Source organism: Micropterus dolomieu, linkage group LG13, assembly GCF_021292245.1.
Source record: "Micropterus dolomieu isolate WLL.071019.BEF.003 ecotype Adirondacks linkage group LG13, ASM2129224v1, whole genome shotgun sequence".
Lineage (NCBI taxonomy): Eukaryota > Metazoa > Chordata > Actinopteri > Centrarchiformes > Centrarchidae > Micropterus > Micropterus dolomieu.
This window is the reverse complement of record NC_060162.1, coordinates 18,509,282-18,527,980: the sequence shown is the minus strand read 5'-3', so window position 1 is coordinate 18,527,980 and position 18,699 is coordinate 18,509,282. Positions and strand designations below refer to the sequence as shown.

At 39.1% G+C, this 18,699-nt stretch overlaps 1 protein-coding gene across 3 annotated transcripts in view; it reads right to left on the bottom strand.

The window, feature by feature from the left end:
- mmp17a (matrix metallopeptidase 17a) overlaps positions 1-18,699 on the bottom strand; it is a 95,191-nt gene that overhangs the window by 47,853 nt on the left and 28,639 nt on the right. For all 3 annotated transcript variants that reach the window (XM_046067317.1, XM_046067318.1, XM_046067316.1), the window contains 2 exons: positions 2,669-2,801; positions 1,230-1,365 (listed from right to left, as the gene is read on the bottom strand). In XM_046067317.1, coding sequence (XP_045923273.1) covers positions 1,230-1,365; positions 2,669-2,801 — 269 coding nt within the window. The remainder of the gene's footprint in view (positions 1-1,229; positions 1,366-2,668; positions 2,802-18,699) is intronic.

Here is an 18,699-nt window from a genome sequence, read left to right as displayed (position 1 = left end):
ATTTTATCGCGTACAGTATAACCTGACTCTGTTACGAAGCTTTTTATCTTTCGGGAGCATGAAAATGACTTTGTTCCTGACCTGGAGATGTAATCCAAAACTGTCTGCGTGCAAGAACTATTCAATTCAGTACGGATTTTAAATCATTGTTTGAATTGTTTTTTTTGTATTTCATCTGAGAGGAGGAAAGTGTTTGCTGTTGCTTTAAGGTCCCTCTAACCAGCATGCCACTTTTACAGAATGCTTTTCCTCTGAGCCAAAATTGATTCCAAAACCTAAAGATTTCCCCCTTGAGGAAGATTCACCTTATCTACCAAAGGATGCACAGATGGAGAAAATTAAAATTAGATGGTTTATGCATCACTTGGGTGGGTCGCTACACATTGGTGGTGGCTGTGAGGTGAGTTCTCCTCCCACCTTCACTCTGAAGCACTGTGAGTACATGTGTGAGTATCTAAGATAAAGAGCTATATAAATGTAAACCATTATTATCTAGCTTGCTGTATTGCACTAATGAGATGCACTGAGTAGGACTGAACACAACTGCATTAGACTTGGATAGACTGAACTATACTGAAACACAAACACTATGTAGTATGTATTTGTACAAGATCATACTTATAAAATAGTATTTAATTTTATCTTTATTATTCATGTTTTACTGCCTCTAGCTTAGTGGGATGAATTAGGCAAATTTTCAGCAGTGGTTGTTGAACTTGTTTCCAATGGGTTTGAACAGTTTCAGCAACAAAAAAAAGTTTATGTTCAAAACTGAGCTCAAAAACCCATGGAAAGCTTTCAAGAAAAGTTAGCAATTGTTGGGGATCTTACAGACAGATATTGCCATGGCAAAACAAACATATCGAGTTTAAAGGAATGGGCAGAGTACTTCAGATCACTTGGAGAATCAAATTTTATATTTCAGATTTTGTTACTACTGTTGATTGTTATGGCTAACATGAGCATCAACAGTAAGTGACTAATTGCTCATTATGTGATAGCCAAGCAACAGCAAGATGCCTCCCACTGGCTAAACACAGCATTGTGATGGGGATAAAAACTCCTCATCCGTTAAGTCCATTGACTCAGTGGCTTCATCTATGTGAAGCACCCTTCATTCAGCATTACTACAGATAAATTGTGAATGATCTTGACATTGATTCCTGGATATTCTGATGACTCTATTTTTTCAGGGCATTGCAGTAGATACATATTTCCTTTATCCCCACCTCCAGGATAGATGCCTCTTGTTCCATTTGTTCGGAGGAGCTGGGCTCCGTTTCCCACGGCCCATTGTCACCTCAGCCTCAGAAACATCTGGCAGAGAACATCTGGGTGTTTTCATTAGACCCAGTGTGGCTTGGTCTAAAGAGGGGAGGAGAAGTAATTGTGATACAGACTGACGGGGGTACATTAATTAAACCAAACACCGTAAATATAACTTTATTACTTTAGTTTTATGACAGCTGGAAAACAAATGAACTTAACACATGCATGCAGATTGTGTTGAACACAAACACATTGTATAAAGAATGTATAAAGTGGAAGACATCCACCAATACGTCTGTTTGCAAATGACTGTTTCAGTACCTGTAACGTGTAACCTGTAAAGTGTATGTGCAGGATGTTATGAGTTACCTCTTAGGCCATAAATCATGCAAGGTATATACGACACCCTCTTACATGCACAGATACTCTCTCTCTCACACACACACACACACACACCCCAAAGTACTCGCTCAAAACTATTCACACAGACTATCATGGTTTTTACCCTCTAAAGTTTTATATGTGAGATGGAGTAGTGGTGTGTATGATGAAGAATGTTATTGTTTGTGGAAGAGAATTGTGGCGTGTGTGTGTAAGTGAGGCTGACAATATGTACTGTTTATGAGAGAGGAGAGTAGATGGCATACCAATCGATATACAGTTCTCCTGTTGTACACAGACCACTATTATAAATCACATAGCATGCAGTACTGTCATTCTACTGTGTGTGTGTTTGACAGCAAGTATGATTTATGTTTACAGGGTGTCTCAAGGTGTGTAGACATCTGCATTATATTGCGTTATATGGTGGGGTATACCTTATATTTTCCTCCCAAGGTACACTTTACATTAGAATACAACTCACTCTTTCACTCAATGAGCATAAACTCGGCAATAGATCAAATGCTGCATTCCATTTTTATGCAGATGATACTGTCACCTATTGCTCATCTCCTTCAGTAGTACAAACCCTTGAATTCCTGCAGTCTGCCTTAGATGTTAAGTCCCATTGCAGACAAATCCAAATGCAGACATATCCAAATTCATGCTATTTTCAAATACATCTAACATCTAATCTCCCAAAGATTTCAACTGCTGTTGGTCCCCCAGATTTAGAACAGTATTAGGCAAAAATAGTACACATTGTGGTCATTGTGATTGCTCCTAAATTTTCACTGGAACTCATATGAAGAAACTAGACCTAAGTGGATTTTTGTCCATTACCTGGTATTGCATTTAAATTTTTACTGCTTATGTGTTTGCCAGTTGTATTTGTATGTCTGTATGTGTTTTGATTTATTGTTGGAACAAGCAAAGTAAGCACACACATAGTACCTCCATCCATCCAAAGTAACAGCATAATCCTCCCCTTTCACCACAATCACACACAGCCACATACCAAAGACTCCGGTCTCCTTCAGCCCTCCGAACTTCTGCATGGCTTTGATGGCCTTGGTCAGGGCCTCCTTGGTCTGAAGCTGACCTGTCACTGGGTCAGGGGGCGGGAGGTAGCCAAACTTGCTTAGCCAGTCCTGGAAGGGAAACAGTAGACGCAGAGTTCAAGTGTCATTCCAAGGCATTTCAAGGACTCCAAGTATCCCTAAGCTGCCGAGAAGCTTTGACACCTGTTCATGTTTACTGTCTGTGGATACTGTGTGCCCACGAACATTGTAGTAGTAACAGTAGTAATGTGTCAGTTGTCTGTTGTTATCTGCATTCTATTTAGGTGTTCTAGGTCCATGACCCTGGTATTGTGCACGTGTGCTCACTGCTCAAGGCTTACTGGGACACTTACACTTAAGTAGAACACAGCCATAATTAACATTATTAACACCTGTTCCTGTCCTGGTATGAAATGGTAATGAAGTCTACTGTGAAGCCCTCTAATGTTATCTAACATTGTATATAAATTACACTAGGGCCTATGCTTTCAAATTACACAAAAATCATCATACACTGCTGAGAAATAAAACACTGGATTAGATTGCTATAGCATTCCATTGTAAACCTAAATTAATCATTTGGTGTAAACAAAATTTTAAAAAAATGGAGGAAGAAACTGGTGGTGGTGTCTGTGATCTCAACAGGACTTTTAAGAGTAGACATTTTGACTTTTCATAGTCGGAAAGCACATGTGCTACAGTGCCGTTCTATCCAAGTCAAGGTTAACTAACTAAAACTGTATTGTAGGTTTGCAAAACTAACTAAAATGAAAGAGTAAATGTCTTTAGTTTTCGTTTATTTATTTATTTCATAAGCCGGACCGGCAGTTCAGTGGTGCGCGTGGTGATTAGCCGATAGCAGGTAAGTATATCCAGCTGCAGACCTGACGGAAGTTGGAAGTCCCAGAAGACGCCGCGTACAAAACGTGATGACGTTAATCTCGGCTCACCTACAGTATAGATCCTAATTCAAACTGTTTTATTCTTTAGAGGCCAACAACAGAACTTTAAATCTACTTCTGAGAAGTTTTTAGGCGAGAAATCAACTGTAGATTTCGAACATTGGCAGGTTTACGAAAATTGATGGCAGTTGAGAAGCTCTGCAAGTGCCGACCATGGTGCCGACGGTGTCAATATTATATAGCTGCAGTACGTTACCGGAGGCTGCACAGCAACACAATGGAGACATGTATATAATCAATACCTTTAGGCACACACCCTGTGATGGTTAAGGTAAGAGTAATATACTACTCCAGTTAGCTCCCCCAGTCCCAGTCACACAGACCACTGCAGCCAACACAGCATACGTGTCCAGCAACAGCTGAATGATACTGTTAATGTTCGTACCGCTGTTATTCATCATTAAATTCTCCATAATGTGGTAAAGTTTTATTATTTTTTTATTTAACGGCTATGTGTGGGTCGAGCGGCCGAGATAAACATCATCACGTTTTGTGCGTGGTGGCTTCTGGGACAAACCATATATGGAAGTTCAACTTCCGTCACCTTTGTCTTCATGCTGCAGCTGGACCCTTCTCGATAGCAGGCACCTGTGGGTGTGTACTTTTGTCCTCCGCATGAAGAGCTGGCACGCTGCGTGTCGTGTAACTGTCCTGCCACGATTGTTTTATCCGTCAAGAGAGCCGGGGTCAGGGCGGTGTCTGGCTGCAACGTAGCAGGTGGCAACCGCTGTTACGAGGAGAGCCCGATGTAACGTTAGGGGGAGGCTAACTTAGCTGTCCATCAATTGTATTTCACCTCCATTTATTGCATTTCACCTATTTAACCAAGAATGATAGAGCCAGAGATTCTTGGTACCACTGGGTAGTAGGGTTAGTGTAGCTAGCTTTTAGGGTTTAGGTTAGAAATTATACTGTAGATTGCATGTTATTTTATATATATGCACTTAGGTTTGGGCCCCTATGTAAAAGCTTCAGATAGCTTAAAAAAGGGTGTTCCTTTTCACAAATGTGCATTATTTGTAATGACTGAACTTGTTTTTAATGTTTTGTGAATAAACTAAACTGGACTGAACTAAACTGAATAGAGCTTGGCATCCTACAGTGACAAAGACAAAAACGAATGAAAACTTTACTAAAACTAAGCTGGCTCTCTCTTGCTGTCTCTTTTATCTCTGTCCTCAATCTATTTTCAGCTCTACCCCTCCATGATCTGATAGTCTGACAAGTCTGTTTTTAATGGGTTTTTGATCAACACTCATCAGAGATGAGTGACACAGATCAATAGCAAGGCAACTGTTCTCTAATAAAAAACACTGGGGGAAATTCAATTTACTAAATATCTGACATTAGTTATTACAAAGTTGACCGACTGATATTTGCCCCTCATCAGTGGATTTGCACAGCAGACAGGAAAGTTTACAGAATGCAGATGACTCCAAGCATAATCTGGGATGATGAGAGAGAGAAACATTTCTTGAAGCAGTTTGATAATGCAGAGGGCAAAAAAAGTTTCGTCTTAATAACAGCTTGGAAAATATGAAAGTTAAAATTTTGTTGATTAATTAATGGATTAATTCTCATTGCTTTCTGCTACCAGAAGCCCTACAAAGTGTGGAGAAAAGTGTCTTCTTAAAGGTTCAGTGTGTAATATTTCTGAAGATCTATTGACAGAAATGCAATATAATATCCATAACTATGTTTTCAGTGGTGTATAAAGACCTTACATAATGAACCATTATATTTTTATTACCTTAGAATGAGCCATATTTATCTACATAACCGCGGGCACCCCCTTCTGTGGAGGACACCGTATTTTGTCATGTTTCTACAATAGCCGACAACGGACAAACAGCGCTACAGAGCGCGTTTCGTCATCATGCCGTTCTTCTTCTCCCTTGTATAATTCCAGCAGTGTCGACACCTGTCACTACATTAAATGCGTCCGTAGAAGAAGAACAGGAAATAATAATAATAATAATATACAGTCTCTGAATAGTCTTTTGGTTTATTAGAAGTAAGAAGAGAAGTGACATTTGGACAAATGAACGAGCACAAACACGTTATTTAGCACGAGAGCTGACAGCCTGTGGATCTTTATATCATGAAGCCAGAGGAGTCCAGACAGATACAAACAGCTGACAACAGAAATCACGGATGTTGTGGATTTTCCCAGATGTAAGGCTATAATGTGGGACAAATGTTTTCAAAGCGGAGTTGAAGTTGTCTGTTTTCTGCTGGACAGGTAATTAACTTTGTCAGACTTGAAAGCTGTTGTTTCATAGCTTTAGCTAGAAGCTGGCCATAATCACCGAGAGAGATGAGGTGTTTCCCCTGTCGTTGCAATAATTCTCCAGCCTGTGGGTTGGCTTTGCCGGTTATGTTAGCGAGACAATCAGCTGATCAGTAACGTTAATTGGCAATAAAACCGTAACGTTAGCATAGAGCATGGAAGCATCAGCCAGCTAAACTTTTACTGCCCTGGAAGAAAAATCATGTAAGGTTAGTTGGATTGGTTTATTCTTCGTGAGACAATCAGCTGATCACTAATTGGCAATAAAAGAAGGCAGCTTCCAGCATCAAAGCTCAGATCAGCCAGCTAAACTTTTACTGTGCTGGTAGAAAAAATATGTAGTTGGATTGTAATTTCATGTAGTTCTTCTCCTGCCTCTGTTATGGCTTTGTTACGTGGACAGAAATGTGCCGTTACCTTCCTGAGACAAACAGATGATGAATATTATTGGTGATGAAGCGGTAATAGCAGGGAAGCTCAGATCAGCAGCTAAACTTAACATTTTACTGCCCTGGTGGAAAACATGTATTTCTGTTTATTGCTATTGGTGATATGGTTTTACTGAATAATTAAGTAAATATAATTTCTTAATATATCTATCTAAAACCTCAATTCTTGACTAGCAACTCTCTGCTATCTCACAGATGACATCTTTGTCCTGTCTCAGGCACCAAAGCTATACAACTCGCTTGGATGGGGGGGGGGGGGGGGGGGCAATTCGCAACTCTCACCACTAGATGTCACTATAAGACACTGAACCTTTAACACTTGAAAAACACGGCATGAAAAAAACAAGGATGAAATTTTATCCAAACTCACTGGCTACTTTTTACAGTATAAAATTGGTAAAGACGATAAATGACAAGCCTTTAGCAAAAGAAAGATAATGTATGTGAGTGTACATCTGTTTTAGTGTTTAAATTATGTAAATATGTCTGTGACCACAAACAGACAGGAATGGGGGTCTCAACATTTGGATTCAAATCTCAATGTGTATATGAGTTCTTGTTCTTGTTCGGAAATAATATATACCTTTGAAAAAAATAATACACACAAATTATTTTAATGTCCTGATAAATGTCATGGAGACCAGCCGTTTATTTAATAATACAAATGAAGTAACTGGGCAGGTTTAAGAGTGAGATATTCTGTAAGTGTATTATCACATAGCCAGCGGTTAGAAACATAATACAAAAACCTAAAAAATTAAGAAAATGAATGATGGAAAAATGTGGTAAGACTGGAAAGAAGCAGCTGATTCTGAAGTCTGAGCAGCATCAAGGTCTCACCTTGATCCAGTTCACATGTAGTACACAGTATGTGTGGTCTTGGTCAAATGTATTGGGATTCTGGTGGAGGTTATGCTGAGCTGAGTGTTCTAGCTAAGCACTTTAAGGTTCAAAAGTCACCCGGCCCACTTTCCATTGACTGAATGATATGTCAGCATGCTGAACGTTTTGGCAGAATGTAAAAAAATACATAAAATGATATACAGCAATATTGATCCTAGTTGTAAAATTTCTATGTCAGTTTCTTCCCATCCACAGAGCAATAATAGCTCAGAATCAGCTGCAGGATAACACCCCTGCAGCTGCTATAGATTTAGCATCTTGCACAAACCCAGTCTTATTATTAGGACAACATCACTTCAGCACGATGTTACAGCTAAATATTTTATCTTTTTACTCTGTGTGGTCCAGAAAGGAAAAAATATGACATACATCAGCTACGGTCTGCATATCCAGAAAACTGACTATTTCCTTAGACAAAAGTAAAATGAGAAAAATAGAAATGCTATATACAATCACACTAGGCTCGTATGGCTCAGTGGAACAACTGAGCAATTTCTGCACACCAGCCGGTGTGGAAACCACTAAGACAGGATCAATCAGCAGTGCTGTCTTTGTCTGTTTTAAAGTAGCAAATGGCAAAGCAATATGTGTTGCATCTTTCAAACTCTGAGGCAATTCAAAGTGCTTTACATAAAGCAAAGAAATACATTTGAACATTTACAGACATATTAAATCGGAAAATAACCAGTAAGCAGAAATGAAATAGAATGAAAAACAAACTATAATGTTTAGTGCAAAATATAATGGGCAAGCAGTACCGTTTTAGTGCAGTAGCTGCATTTGAACTAAAGATCATAGCTATTTTCTCATAAAAAAAAGACAACACACTCTAGCTGGGTATAATCCATATGAAATACTACTGAAAGGTAATTGGAGAGACGTGTAATATCCAGTAGTTCAATTCACAGTGCTAGTAGTAAAATGCATGACACTAAATGCCACATTCAATTACACTAGCTCCAAAAAAGTAAGAAAAAAGAGAAAGGTAGTGTGAAAAGAGGGCAAACATCTCGTCCTCATGCAGACGGAGAAAACAATGTATGTGATGAAAGAATTGAAGTCACTCGTGTGAGTTTATTCTCTCTAAATCTGTGATTAACTGTAGTATGAAGTGTGTAGCACGCAGATGGCTGAGACTCGTATTGTGTAATCATGCATTATTAAGACATACAGACACTGAAAACGTTGGGACAAAACTACGGCTAACACTCCAGTATTCCCACAGTCTTGTAGCTCTAATGAGAATGGAGAAAACATACTCTGCCAAGCCCGGTGCCACTTTAGTGAGCTCTTTTTTCTGAACGATCAAATCTCTCTTTGTAGTAAGCTGTCATGTTTCAGTTGCTCTGCTGTGGTCAGCATAAAAGTTAACATTCTTTATATTTCTTCTTCAAGCTGTAGAGCCGAACAAAAGAACAACTGATTTGACAAACAAATAAACAACTAGCTCAAGGACTTAGAGATGCCCGTGTCACACAGGCTATATGGAGAGAAATGTAGGTAAACTGAGATTTTTTTTGTTAAGTTAACTTGATTAGTTAAAGCTGGAGTGCCAGACTTTTACAAATAAATTATTATGTTCATTACATTTAAACCTTTGCCAAACAATTTTACGCAAGGCTAATTAAGCTTATCACCACCAGGTAAATCTCTATGTATTTCGCAGCATAACAGAGTAGATGTAGTTTAAATGTAGTGTCTGTGGCGACATTCCCGTGCTGGTGCACCAGTAGTGATGCATTTTACGCCAACCAGCAGTGATTGGTTTGCTAGAGCTGAAGGGGGGAGTATCGCAGAGCCATGTAGATGGCTCCATGATCAACCACTGCTGTGAAAAATCCACTGTTATTATTGAAAATGTTTTACTTTGTTTATTTATGTTTGTTATGATTGAGTAGTTTGTGTTAATATGCTTTAGCAATGTGATATTGTATGCAGCCATGCTAATAAAGACACCTGCCTCTGGAGAAACATTAGCGATGGGGTAGGCTAAAGCCTGCTAGTGTTGTCATGATACTGGAATTTCTAACTTCGATGCAGTACCTTGAAAAATATTGATTTTTCGATTTTACCACGGTGGTGGTATCGACAATTGTGTTTAAGTGTTTAATGCTTAAAATTAGCATCAAACAGTTCCTTTTATTGCATTTCAATCATCTTGCCTATTTTGTTATTTGGCTCAAGATTGAGTGTAACGTTCATTGAAAAAAGTCATGTTTATAAATACACAATTTGCTGAGAAGCACATGTCATATTTACAAAGGTTAGACTGAGTTGCACTTCCTCTGTAGATATACAGATTTAAAATATTTATATTCTTATTATATATTGTACAATATCTTTAATATCAGTAATGTCAATGAGTAGGCTACTAGCCAAGACAGCACAGTAAGGCAGGGCTTGCCATATTCACCGCTAGCATCCAATCACAAGGACGTGTGCAAGTGATGAGTACTAGCCAATCAGAGCACAGTAGGACGGGCCTTGTCAAAACTCTGGCAGGAAAAAAACATCTCGGAAAGGCAGAAAACGAGACGAGAAGACCACACTGTGAGTGAGAGAAGGCGGGCTGCGGGCACTGCAGCGGTGTGTGTCTCAAATAGCTGTCGGGGAGAAGAGAAGCACATTTTCAGTATCAATATTGTGAAAAATGAGTTAAAACCGTTTAAAATATTCAGAATCGATATGTATCAAAAAATCGATATTTTTGACAAAACTAAAGCCTAATAGGCCAAGAGTATGGCGGAGTCTATGGCAGAAAGACTTAAGAAGTGTCCAGGAAAGATTTGTGATGCTCCCTGATAAACAAGAGAGTTCAGAGGAAGGATTACAGTCAAAAAAAGAAAGCAACGGGTGGCGAGGGTTAACACGGATAACATTGGTGTAGCTTTTCCTCATTGGAGAGCACTGAAACAAGAGAAGGGACTGAGGACATGGATGTTGTGTTGGACAGGTTGGTATTTTTTTAAATATTTGCGTAGTAGGCTATGCAGCTATGACTTTTACTCTACCAAAATAATGGATTATCTTACTTCTGAACCTGTAGACCATCATAAGAAGTGTTGTCAGTGTTTGTGTAGTTACTCTCACTGCCTGAAGGGGGAGACAAAAGTTCTGCACTGCAGGTTTAACTACAAATAAAGACATTTGTTACAACTCATAAGCCCTTTGTATAGTATATTTTTATCAGCAGCCCAGTAAACCTAGAAACTATCTAACATTTAACATTTTTGCAGCACACAATTTACGTCCAATGCCAACGCTCAGTGCCAATGCAGAAGCCAGTGTGACCTATATATTTAACAAGGCTGGAAATGAAGAGTGTTAAAGTCAAAAAAGGCTGGCCCGGAATTTTAAAAATGTTGTCACTGAACCTAATCTGGAGTTTTGTAGACTCCTCCCAAATCCTGTCAGGTGATAGGGTTGTTTATTAGAAAGTGGTATGTGATTGTGCTGTGTGGGGACACAGAGTAAGGTCAATGTTCTACAGTGTCAAGAATCCCGAACTCTGCCATCCATCTGACTGTCAGGACTGTCCTACTGTTCAGAAAGGTGACTGTACAGTGACTGACTGATTGTGAGTGTCAGCATGTATGTGTGAGTGAGAGTGCGTGAAAGCAAACTAGAGTGGGAACTTAACCCCACCTAACTGTAATAGACACACAGCAGGGGAAAAAAGGCGAGAGAAGACGTGAGGGAAAACAGAAAAAGGGGAAGACAGAGAAAGACGTTGAGGAAGGCGGTGGGAGACCTTTGATGAGAGGGGCTTCTTGAGTCTTAACATCTATTCATCCTCAAGGGAGCCTTCTGTTGTACAGCCTTGTAAACATCAAACCAAACCACTGACTATGATTTCACACACCACAAGAGAGACAGAAGGAGTGTGTAAATGTGAGTCACGCATGAGCTGCATGAGTAACATCGACCACAAAAAAAGGACGACGAAAAAACTCAAACATGCGCAAATACACACATAGAAGTGCCTCATGATTTCTACTGTCCTTATTCCATCTGACCTTTCTAAAAATGGATATATGGTCTTTCAGAACAAGGTTGGACAGTTGATTTACCTGGTGTGTGTTTTAATAGAAACTTTTATGGAGACTTAATCAATAAAAAGCGAGTGTTTTAGGTAGAGTCGGTATTATAGTAGTTTTATAAGTACCCTTGAGCATGTTGCTACTTTTTTCCAGTGTAAAAACACGTTTCCTTTTCAACTGACATGAATTCAAGCTGACCGCAACTGCTGTTTCCTATGAAGGACAAAACTTTTTTACAACCATTTTTCAAGCCAGCAAAAGGGAGAGCATTTGTACTAAAAAGACAGATTTAAGGGTTTATTGTTTCATTCTAAAAATGTAGATTCACTATATATCTTAATTATAAATACACCAACATGGAATTCATCAAGGAGCAATTATTAAAAACTCAGAAATTGTAAAGGTTTTTAACAAGCTGGTTTCATTGGTTCATTCTGGAGTTTGTGAAACACAACAAAAGTCATTTGTGTCTATTTTAGAGTTTAATGATAGAAGTGTGGAAAGAATAATGGATGTTGATCAATAATGTTAAAGCTTTACCATTTATTGTGCATGTACCAATAAAGACTGACTCCTTGACAAGAAATGGAAAGAGTATTGTGTAGCATGGAGGGACCAATCATCTTCACAGGATACTTTAATCAAGTGAAGGATAGATTCCTTGACAGAAGCAGATATAAAGGGTCATCATGCAAAAGCATAGTTTGACAGCCCAGCTGAGGCTGTGGAACTGAGTGTTACCTTGATATCAGCAAATGAGGAAAATTGCACTTTTGTACACAGGATGAATTGTAATAACTTTGGTATTATCTCCCCTTGTCCCATCTCTCTCCCCATCCCTCACTGACTCAGCGTTGCTGCTGCTCAACCTGACATGAGGTCAGTAAGTGAACATGATTGGAATCGGTCTCCTACAAAAAAAGAGGAATGGGGGGGATAGAGTCGAAAAGGGGGTAGTTTGAAGAGAAAAGAGCAGCAACTTAGCGAGAGCAGTTGAGAGGGGGAAACACAAAGCCGATCTTGTCAGCTTGCCCTCCTTATCGCTTGCAGGTAAGGGAGTCAGATGGACAAAAGGGAGGGTAGCTCTCAGACTAGAACAAAGACAGTGAGTGTCAGACAGACAGAAAAGGTAGGGATGGATGTCATGTGGCAAGATGTAAACATACTGGAAAGGAGCATTACCTGCACAGTGAGAGGAACAGTATGTGGAAGTTGGTTGAATTTACATCATATTTTGGCACAACAGTAACAGGCCTGTGTTGACAATATCCAGAATTATGCTTTCCAAACAATGAATGTAAGGTAGACAAACTTTTTTCTTTCTTTTAAAATGTTGTTCATTTGCATTATATATTAAAAGAATGCGATTGAAACACCGCATTCACTGCGTACTGTGTGTTGTCTGACATGCAGTATTGCTGCTCTTTATGGGATTTATATCTGCCTCTTAATGAGACACTTTGATCTCCCGCAGTTGTTTTGATTTAGAAATGAAGCAGTACGGAGGAACTTCTGCAAAAGCAGGGTAAAGATGAAAGAATGTGGAATACATAAATACACACAATCGACAACTTAAACAGAAATGTTTTTACAAAATTACATGTTCAAAAAGAAAGATATTGGAATGTTTGTTTTTATTATAGAATGGCGTCACTGTATCTGTTCCTTCATGTCTCTTCATAAACTCACTTATTTATACTGTCCAGTAGATCTTTCCAAATTTCCCATTCGCATTAATCATCACATCCGGTCATTTTTGTGCCAGCATGCGCAAACCAACATCAAACCACTTAGTTCTCAGATTAGTAAGACAGTTATGTAATGATACGCAGAACTCAATAGGATTAGTAAAAGCGGTGAATGTAAACAGCTAGAGCCAAAGAAGATACAGCTAAGCGATCACTGCAAACTATCCACTGCTTCACTAAGATGGGACACTTTTATTTATATACTGCTTTTCACAGTGTGGCTGTAAAATTCCCTGCTTTAATATTGCATGGAGTGACACAGCCACAAACTGTACAAATTCAAAAGTCCGAACATGTTAGGTCAAGGCCACTCAGCATGCAAGTGACCATTCAGCATGCCTGCATTTTTAGTATTAGTGCTTGTGTCTTTTGGGTCCACAAAAAAAACAATGCGTATACTCACGACAGGCCGGGTTATGGTAGAAAAGAAGTAGTTTGTACAATGTTTGTACTTTGTAAAGTTGGTGTGAATATCTGTTAAATATCGGTTTCGTAAAGTTACAGAAATTGTCGGACACAGACCTCCCAATCTGATATCAGACAGGTGCTAAGGGGGGGCGGGGTTCTGATGTAAGAAATAACAAAAGAAAAATTTCTCTGATGTTACTGGATAGTTTCTCCCCTTTTAGCCTTAAAAAGCTATTCAAATGAGACTGAGTAGGGAACATCACTAGACATAATGCAACCTGTGACAGTTTTGCTTAAAAGTGGGAAGCCAAAAAGGTTAGGAACCACTGCGTTACAGGATATTGCCACTTAAGTTATCTTCTTAGAAACATTACTGGAACTAATGTAGTCGTCAAGTCTAGGGTTTCATCAATTTAAACATCCCAGAAATGGCGAAGCAACCAAGTAAGTCACCAGAGTGTATAACACAATTCTGAAGTCTTTGATACAGCGCCAAAGCACTCTGTTCCAGTAAACAACAAATGCCGTCTGTACTTTATCAACACTTCTTTATAATACAATATTCTCAGTTTTGTTCCACTGTAATTTAATAGTTCTCCCATGCACATGCACACATCCTCTCTGCTTCTCAGCCTCTCTCATATGCTCATACAAATTGTCAATGGGTATTAAAGTGAGTATTAAATCATCTGATGTTTTGTTTGTTCTATTTTGTGCTACATTACCTGTAAAACAAAATTAGTTTGCTCTGAAATGCTGAGCCCTGATCACTGTAATCCCATTATACAGTTAGGTCTACAGCAGGTAAACGACTAGTTATTTTTTGTTCTGTTAAATAATCTCTCTTTCTCTTCCTTCACTCCCCCCCTTTTCTTTTTCTACCACAGTTGTCTCGTTTTCACTTTGTCTCCGTGGAATCACGGCCTTTCTCCCTCCCTGCTGGGGCAATGCTTCATGTACATACTGGCATGTTCTGATGCCCTGAAAAACAAAGAGAGCTACTGACCGCAAAGATGAGATGAGATGAGATGAGAGAACAGCAAGAGAGTGTGGACCCTTAGACGGAAAAGCACAGCGAGGTAGACAAAAACAGCCTTTAAACAGAGCATGCTGTATTTAACTCATTCCCTCATCCTCCTGTTACAGATTGAAGTCATCATACAACAACTTCCTGCCAGATGGGACGAACTCTCTTCCCCAACAGGTCAAAGTTCACCCTGCCATCCCTTCAGCTTCTATATAAAGCTCAGTCTGTTTCATCCGTGCCTGTAAGCTTCTCATTCTGACAAAACCTCCCTCTGTTTTTCCCCAGTGAACAGCTGCTGACTCCCTTCAACCTCTGCCTTATTGACAAGAAATGAGTCACCGGGAGACGTTTAACCCTGCGACCTCACTGTCTCTCAAAGTTTAATGAAGTAGCAGTGGCCACTTTCGTGTTTACACTGTTGTTTAATGCCTCAGGGGGCAAGCATTCACCGACTAATTTCCATGACTCTTTTATATTAACATAGATACAGTGATTTAAAAGATTCTCTACAGATCCAACTGGGGAATAAAAAAGTTTTTGGAAATCTATCAAATGACACAGTGAAGTTCGGGGATAACCTTTAACAGCAGCTCTCAAGTTCTCAAATGATTAATCACATGTATGCTCAGAAAGGAAGAGCCAATCAGGCAAGGATTAAACTTACCATTTTTCCTTCTTTTAGAAGCATTATTTGATTTAAGTTTCTGCTAAAGCATTTACGAGTATTTTATTTATTTTGTGTAGAATTCCTAAATCTTGGGGAGCAATTAAAGGTGCCCTGTGAATATTTCTTGTAAAATAAACTAAATTTGTGTTTTCATTCAGTGTTGCTTGCCAAAAACGCAATGTCCTCAGAAAACATTAGCAAAGCTGATTTTTTTATAGAATATTAAATACAATACAAAACTGGCCAAAGTGGAAACAAAAAGAAAACCCAAGCTGGAGGGAAAGTTTGCTGTTGGCTGAGGAGATACACCCAAACCCCCAAACTATGTAAAAAGGGGAATCTACTGTACTACCATGGTGACAAGTGCAGAAATAAAAGACGCAGGGAAAGCGAGCAAAATCAATGGCAGCTTTATTCTAGTCATTAGAATTCATGAGAAATGCAAGAAAGCGGGGTAACATCCTTCATCCAAAGTGCATTTAGAGCCAACAATTTACAAGAAAGCAGCAGCTGCAACTGGTAAACTACAACTACACGTTTCTGAATTATAGATATTTCTTCAAAGGATTTCTGCTTAAGCGTTATGAGTGCTATAATTGCAGTAATTCCAAACCATGTTTCAGAAGGTGTGTGTTCGCCTCTTTCGACGCAACCACTGCCACTTAGCACACAAACCAACTCTTCTATACATTGATATTTTACTTGAGTTCAACGTTTCTTACAACGGTTTGATGAATACTTGATGTGCTATTATTCACAAATGGCACATGAGACATACAGTATGTGTTCATCCAAACAAATACCCAGTTTCACACGTAAAAGATTGAATGTTGTCTTCAAAAAACATCTCCTAAAAGTGTCCTAAAAAAAATCCTGCCCCATTCTGTGTCACATCAATCAACTCAAAATCTCTGCTCTCAGCCAAGGAGATTTCTCCAAACCGTTTCTCTCTATAACACCCAGGGAGTGTACGCAAAAGCTCCAGCGATGCTATCATTCTCCAAAGCAGTTGAAGCAGCTTTCCATTTTATATCACCGGCTTATTCTAAGAAATCGTTTACTCAAAGCATTACACTGGGATGATATAACAGGCAAGCAATGACAGCTTGTGTGTTTGACTAAGGAGCTCATAAAAACCGAAAGCAATGGCAGACTTTTAAAGCAAACACACATTTCCTGAAGAAATGAAGGATTCACTCTCACCTGTGCAAACAGAGGAGGTGAAAGAAACAGGATATAAGAAAATAGCAGGAGAGAGAGAAATTGCAGGTGATCAACAGAGAAGGTTGCGCTGCCTTAGAAACATGTTTGATCACACACAAAAAAAATTGCTGCAGTATTGCCAGGCGGTAAAAAGTGAGAATTAAACTGAGCCTGGATATCGGCTGTTTTCTGTTGATGCATTTCCATCACCTGATATGTCGCTTCTCACAAACAGGACTTCTTTTTGACCTGAGAGCCAGACACTCTAGTCAAATAAAGATGAACAAGACCTTCCGCCAACTACAGAGCCAGACCCCATCTGTGATTTAACACCCTGCAAATGACTGGTCTGTTCTACAACAAGGATGCTTACAGGCTGACTTACAGTATCTCGGTGGTGTAAAGATAATCACTTTCTCAGTGCTGACAAAACTCGAGAGATCATCACTGACTGTGAATAGAAAGTCACCCAGATTCCAGTAAATCATGATGAGCAGTGGAACTTACCCCTTCTAAATGTACCTTCCTGCTGATGAGTGCAATATACAGTACATCTCCTGTAACAAAACACAGGGCACAGTGGTGGTTTTAAGGTGGAATAAGCAGCACAAGAGTAATGGATATCTCCACAAACAAGCACAGACCTGATGGTCGATTTCTAGGTGTGGTCTTTAGTGAAAACAACTGTTAGATGGATTACAATGAATTTGCTAAACACATTCATTTACTCAGGAACAACCTGGAGAATGTTTTTTATTTTATTCTGCTGCACCTTTAAATAAGCTGAGGACTCTTAAGAAAAACGGCATAGCTTTCACACATATAGTCTTTTTCTGCTGATGCATGAGGGTGTAGGGCAACATAAAAAGACCATTCACACATACAGTTATTTATTTACATTTTCACCATTTGTAATATATATATATATTTTTTTTTTATCCATAGGCAGTATTTAATAGCAAGGCAACAGGGTCACAGGAGCACGTCACCACTAATCAACTCTAAGTAGACTATGGTGCTATTTTGATCTACTATGTTGTGCATTTTTAACCACCATTTAATGTAAAATGTTACTGGCTGACATTAGGTTGCAAATGAGATGGGATGAGGTAGACTGGATATTTAAATAGCAGCATATGGCTACTGCATTTTCTACTGTCAGTACACATTGTTGTGCATTTTTACATTGTGCATCTTGTCGATGAGAGCAGTCAAGGCACAAGCTTTCCACCGGGCATAAATCATCTGCCTTACACGTACTGCTGTACGTGTAAGGCAGATGATAATAAATTGCTTAAACTTGAACTTAAACTCCCTCCTCTCCTTTCTCTCTTACTTCCATTCCTCAGCTCAGAAAGGAGGTCCTTTTACCTTATGGTCTGGAAAAGTAAAGGTCAACAAATCACAGAGGCCCTTATGTCTTTAAGTGTACGGCAGAGGTACACACTATGTTTTAATTCATTAAAATGCTTCACTTTATCCTCCTAATGGTCTTCTCAGTGATTGATTCCCTCTATAGTACAAACATTCTTTATTTTCCTGTTAACATATTCAAAATGTACATTTTTAGGTAAGAAGATCTTCATTCTCAAGAAAACAAACATATGCCTAGAATGTAAATGAAATGTAAGCGGATGTATTAGACCCAGATGGCTCGTGGATGCTTTGTGTGTTGCTGGAAAGAGTGTGCTTGATACCGCGTGTTGAGTGAGAAACTGAAACAGTAGTGCTATGTGTGCACTACACTAACAGCATATGTTGACCCCCAGGTCATGCTTAATCTGAGATGTTCCTACAGTATGTTCCTCTGTGTGTGTGTGTGTGTGTGTGTGTGTGAGACTGTGTGACATTCACAGTTGCAAGCATGATGTCAGAGAGGGCAAGAAGGGCAAGTTGAACGGAAAGTTGGCGAGAGGAGCATCGTTTCTCTTCATCTAATGGTATGTGTACTTTGGAGGATCGAGACGCTTCACAAAGAGAATAACTGAGGATGGTTGGAGGGACTGTACTGCACTGTTCACATCTTTGAACTACTGGACGAATATGATTGGAGCTCTTGCATTGATCTGAAATTTTCTGCTATTAGTTTCTCCGTATTCTCTGAAGAACAAAAACGTAAAGCTTATTAACATTGGATCAAATGATGTATAATGCCTTTTAGTTTCTTTCAGCTTACAAATACAGATCAACTCACTCAAATAGGCAACAGTTTACTCTTTCACTTTCGCCACATCTTTATAAAGCATTGATATTGTAGCTGTTCAGATTACTCCTATTTGCATTCAGCATAT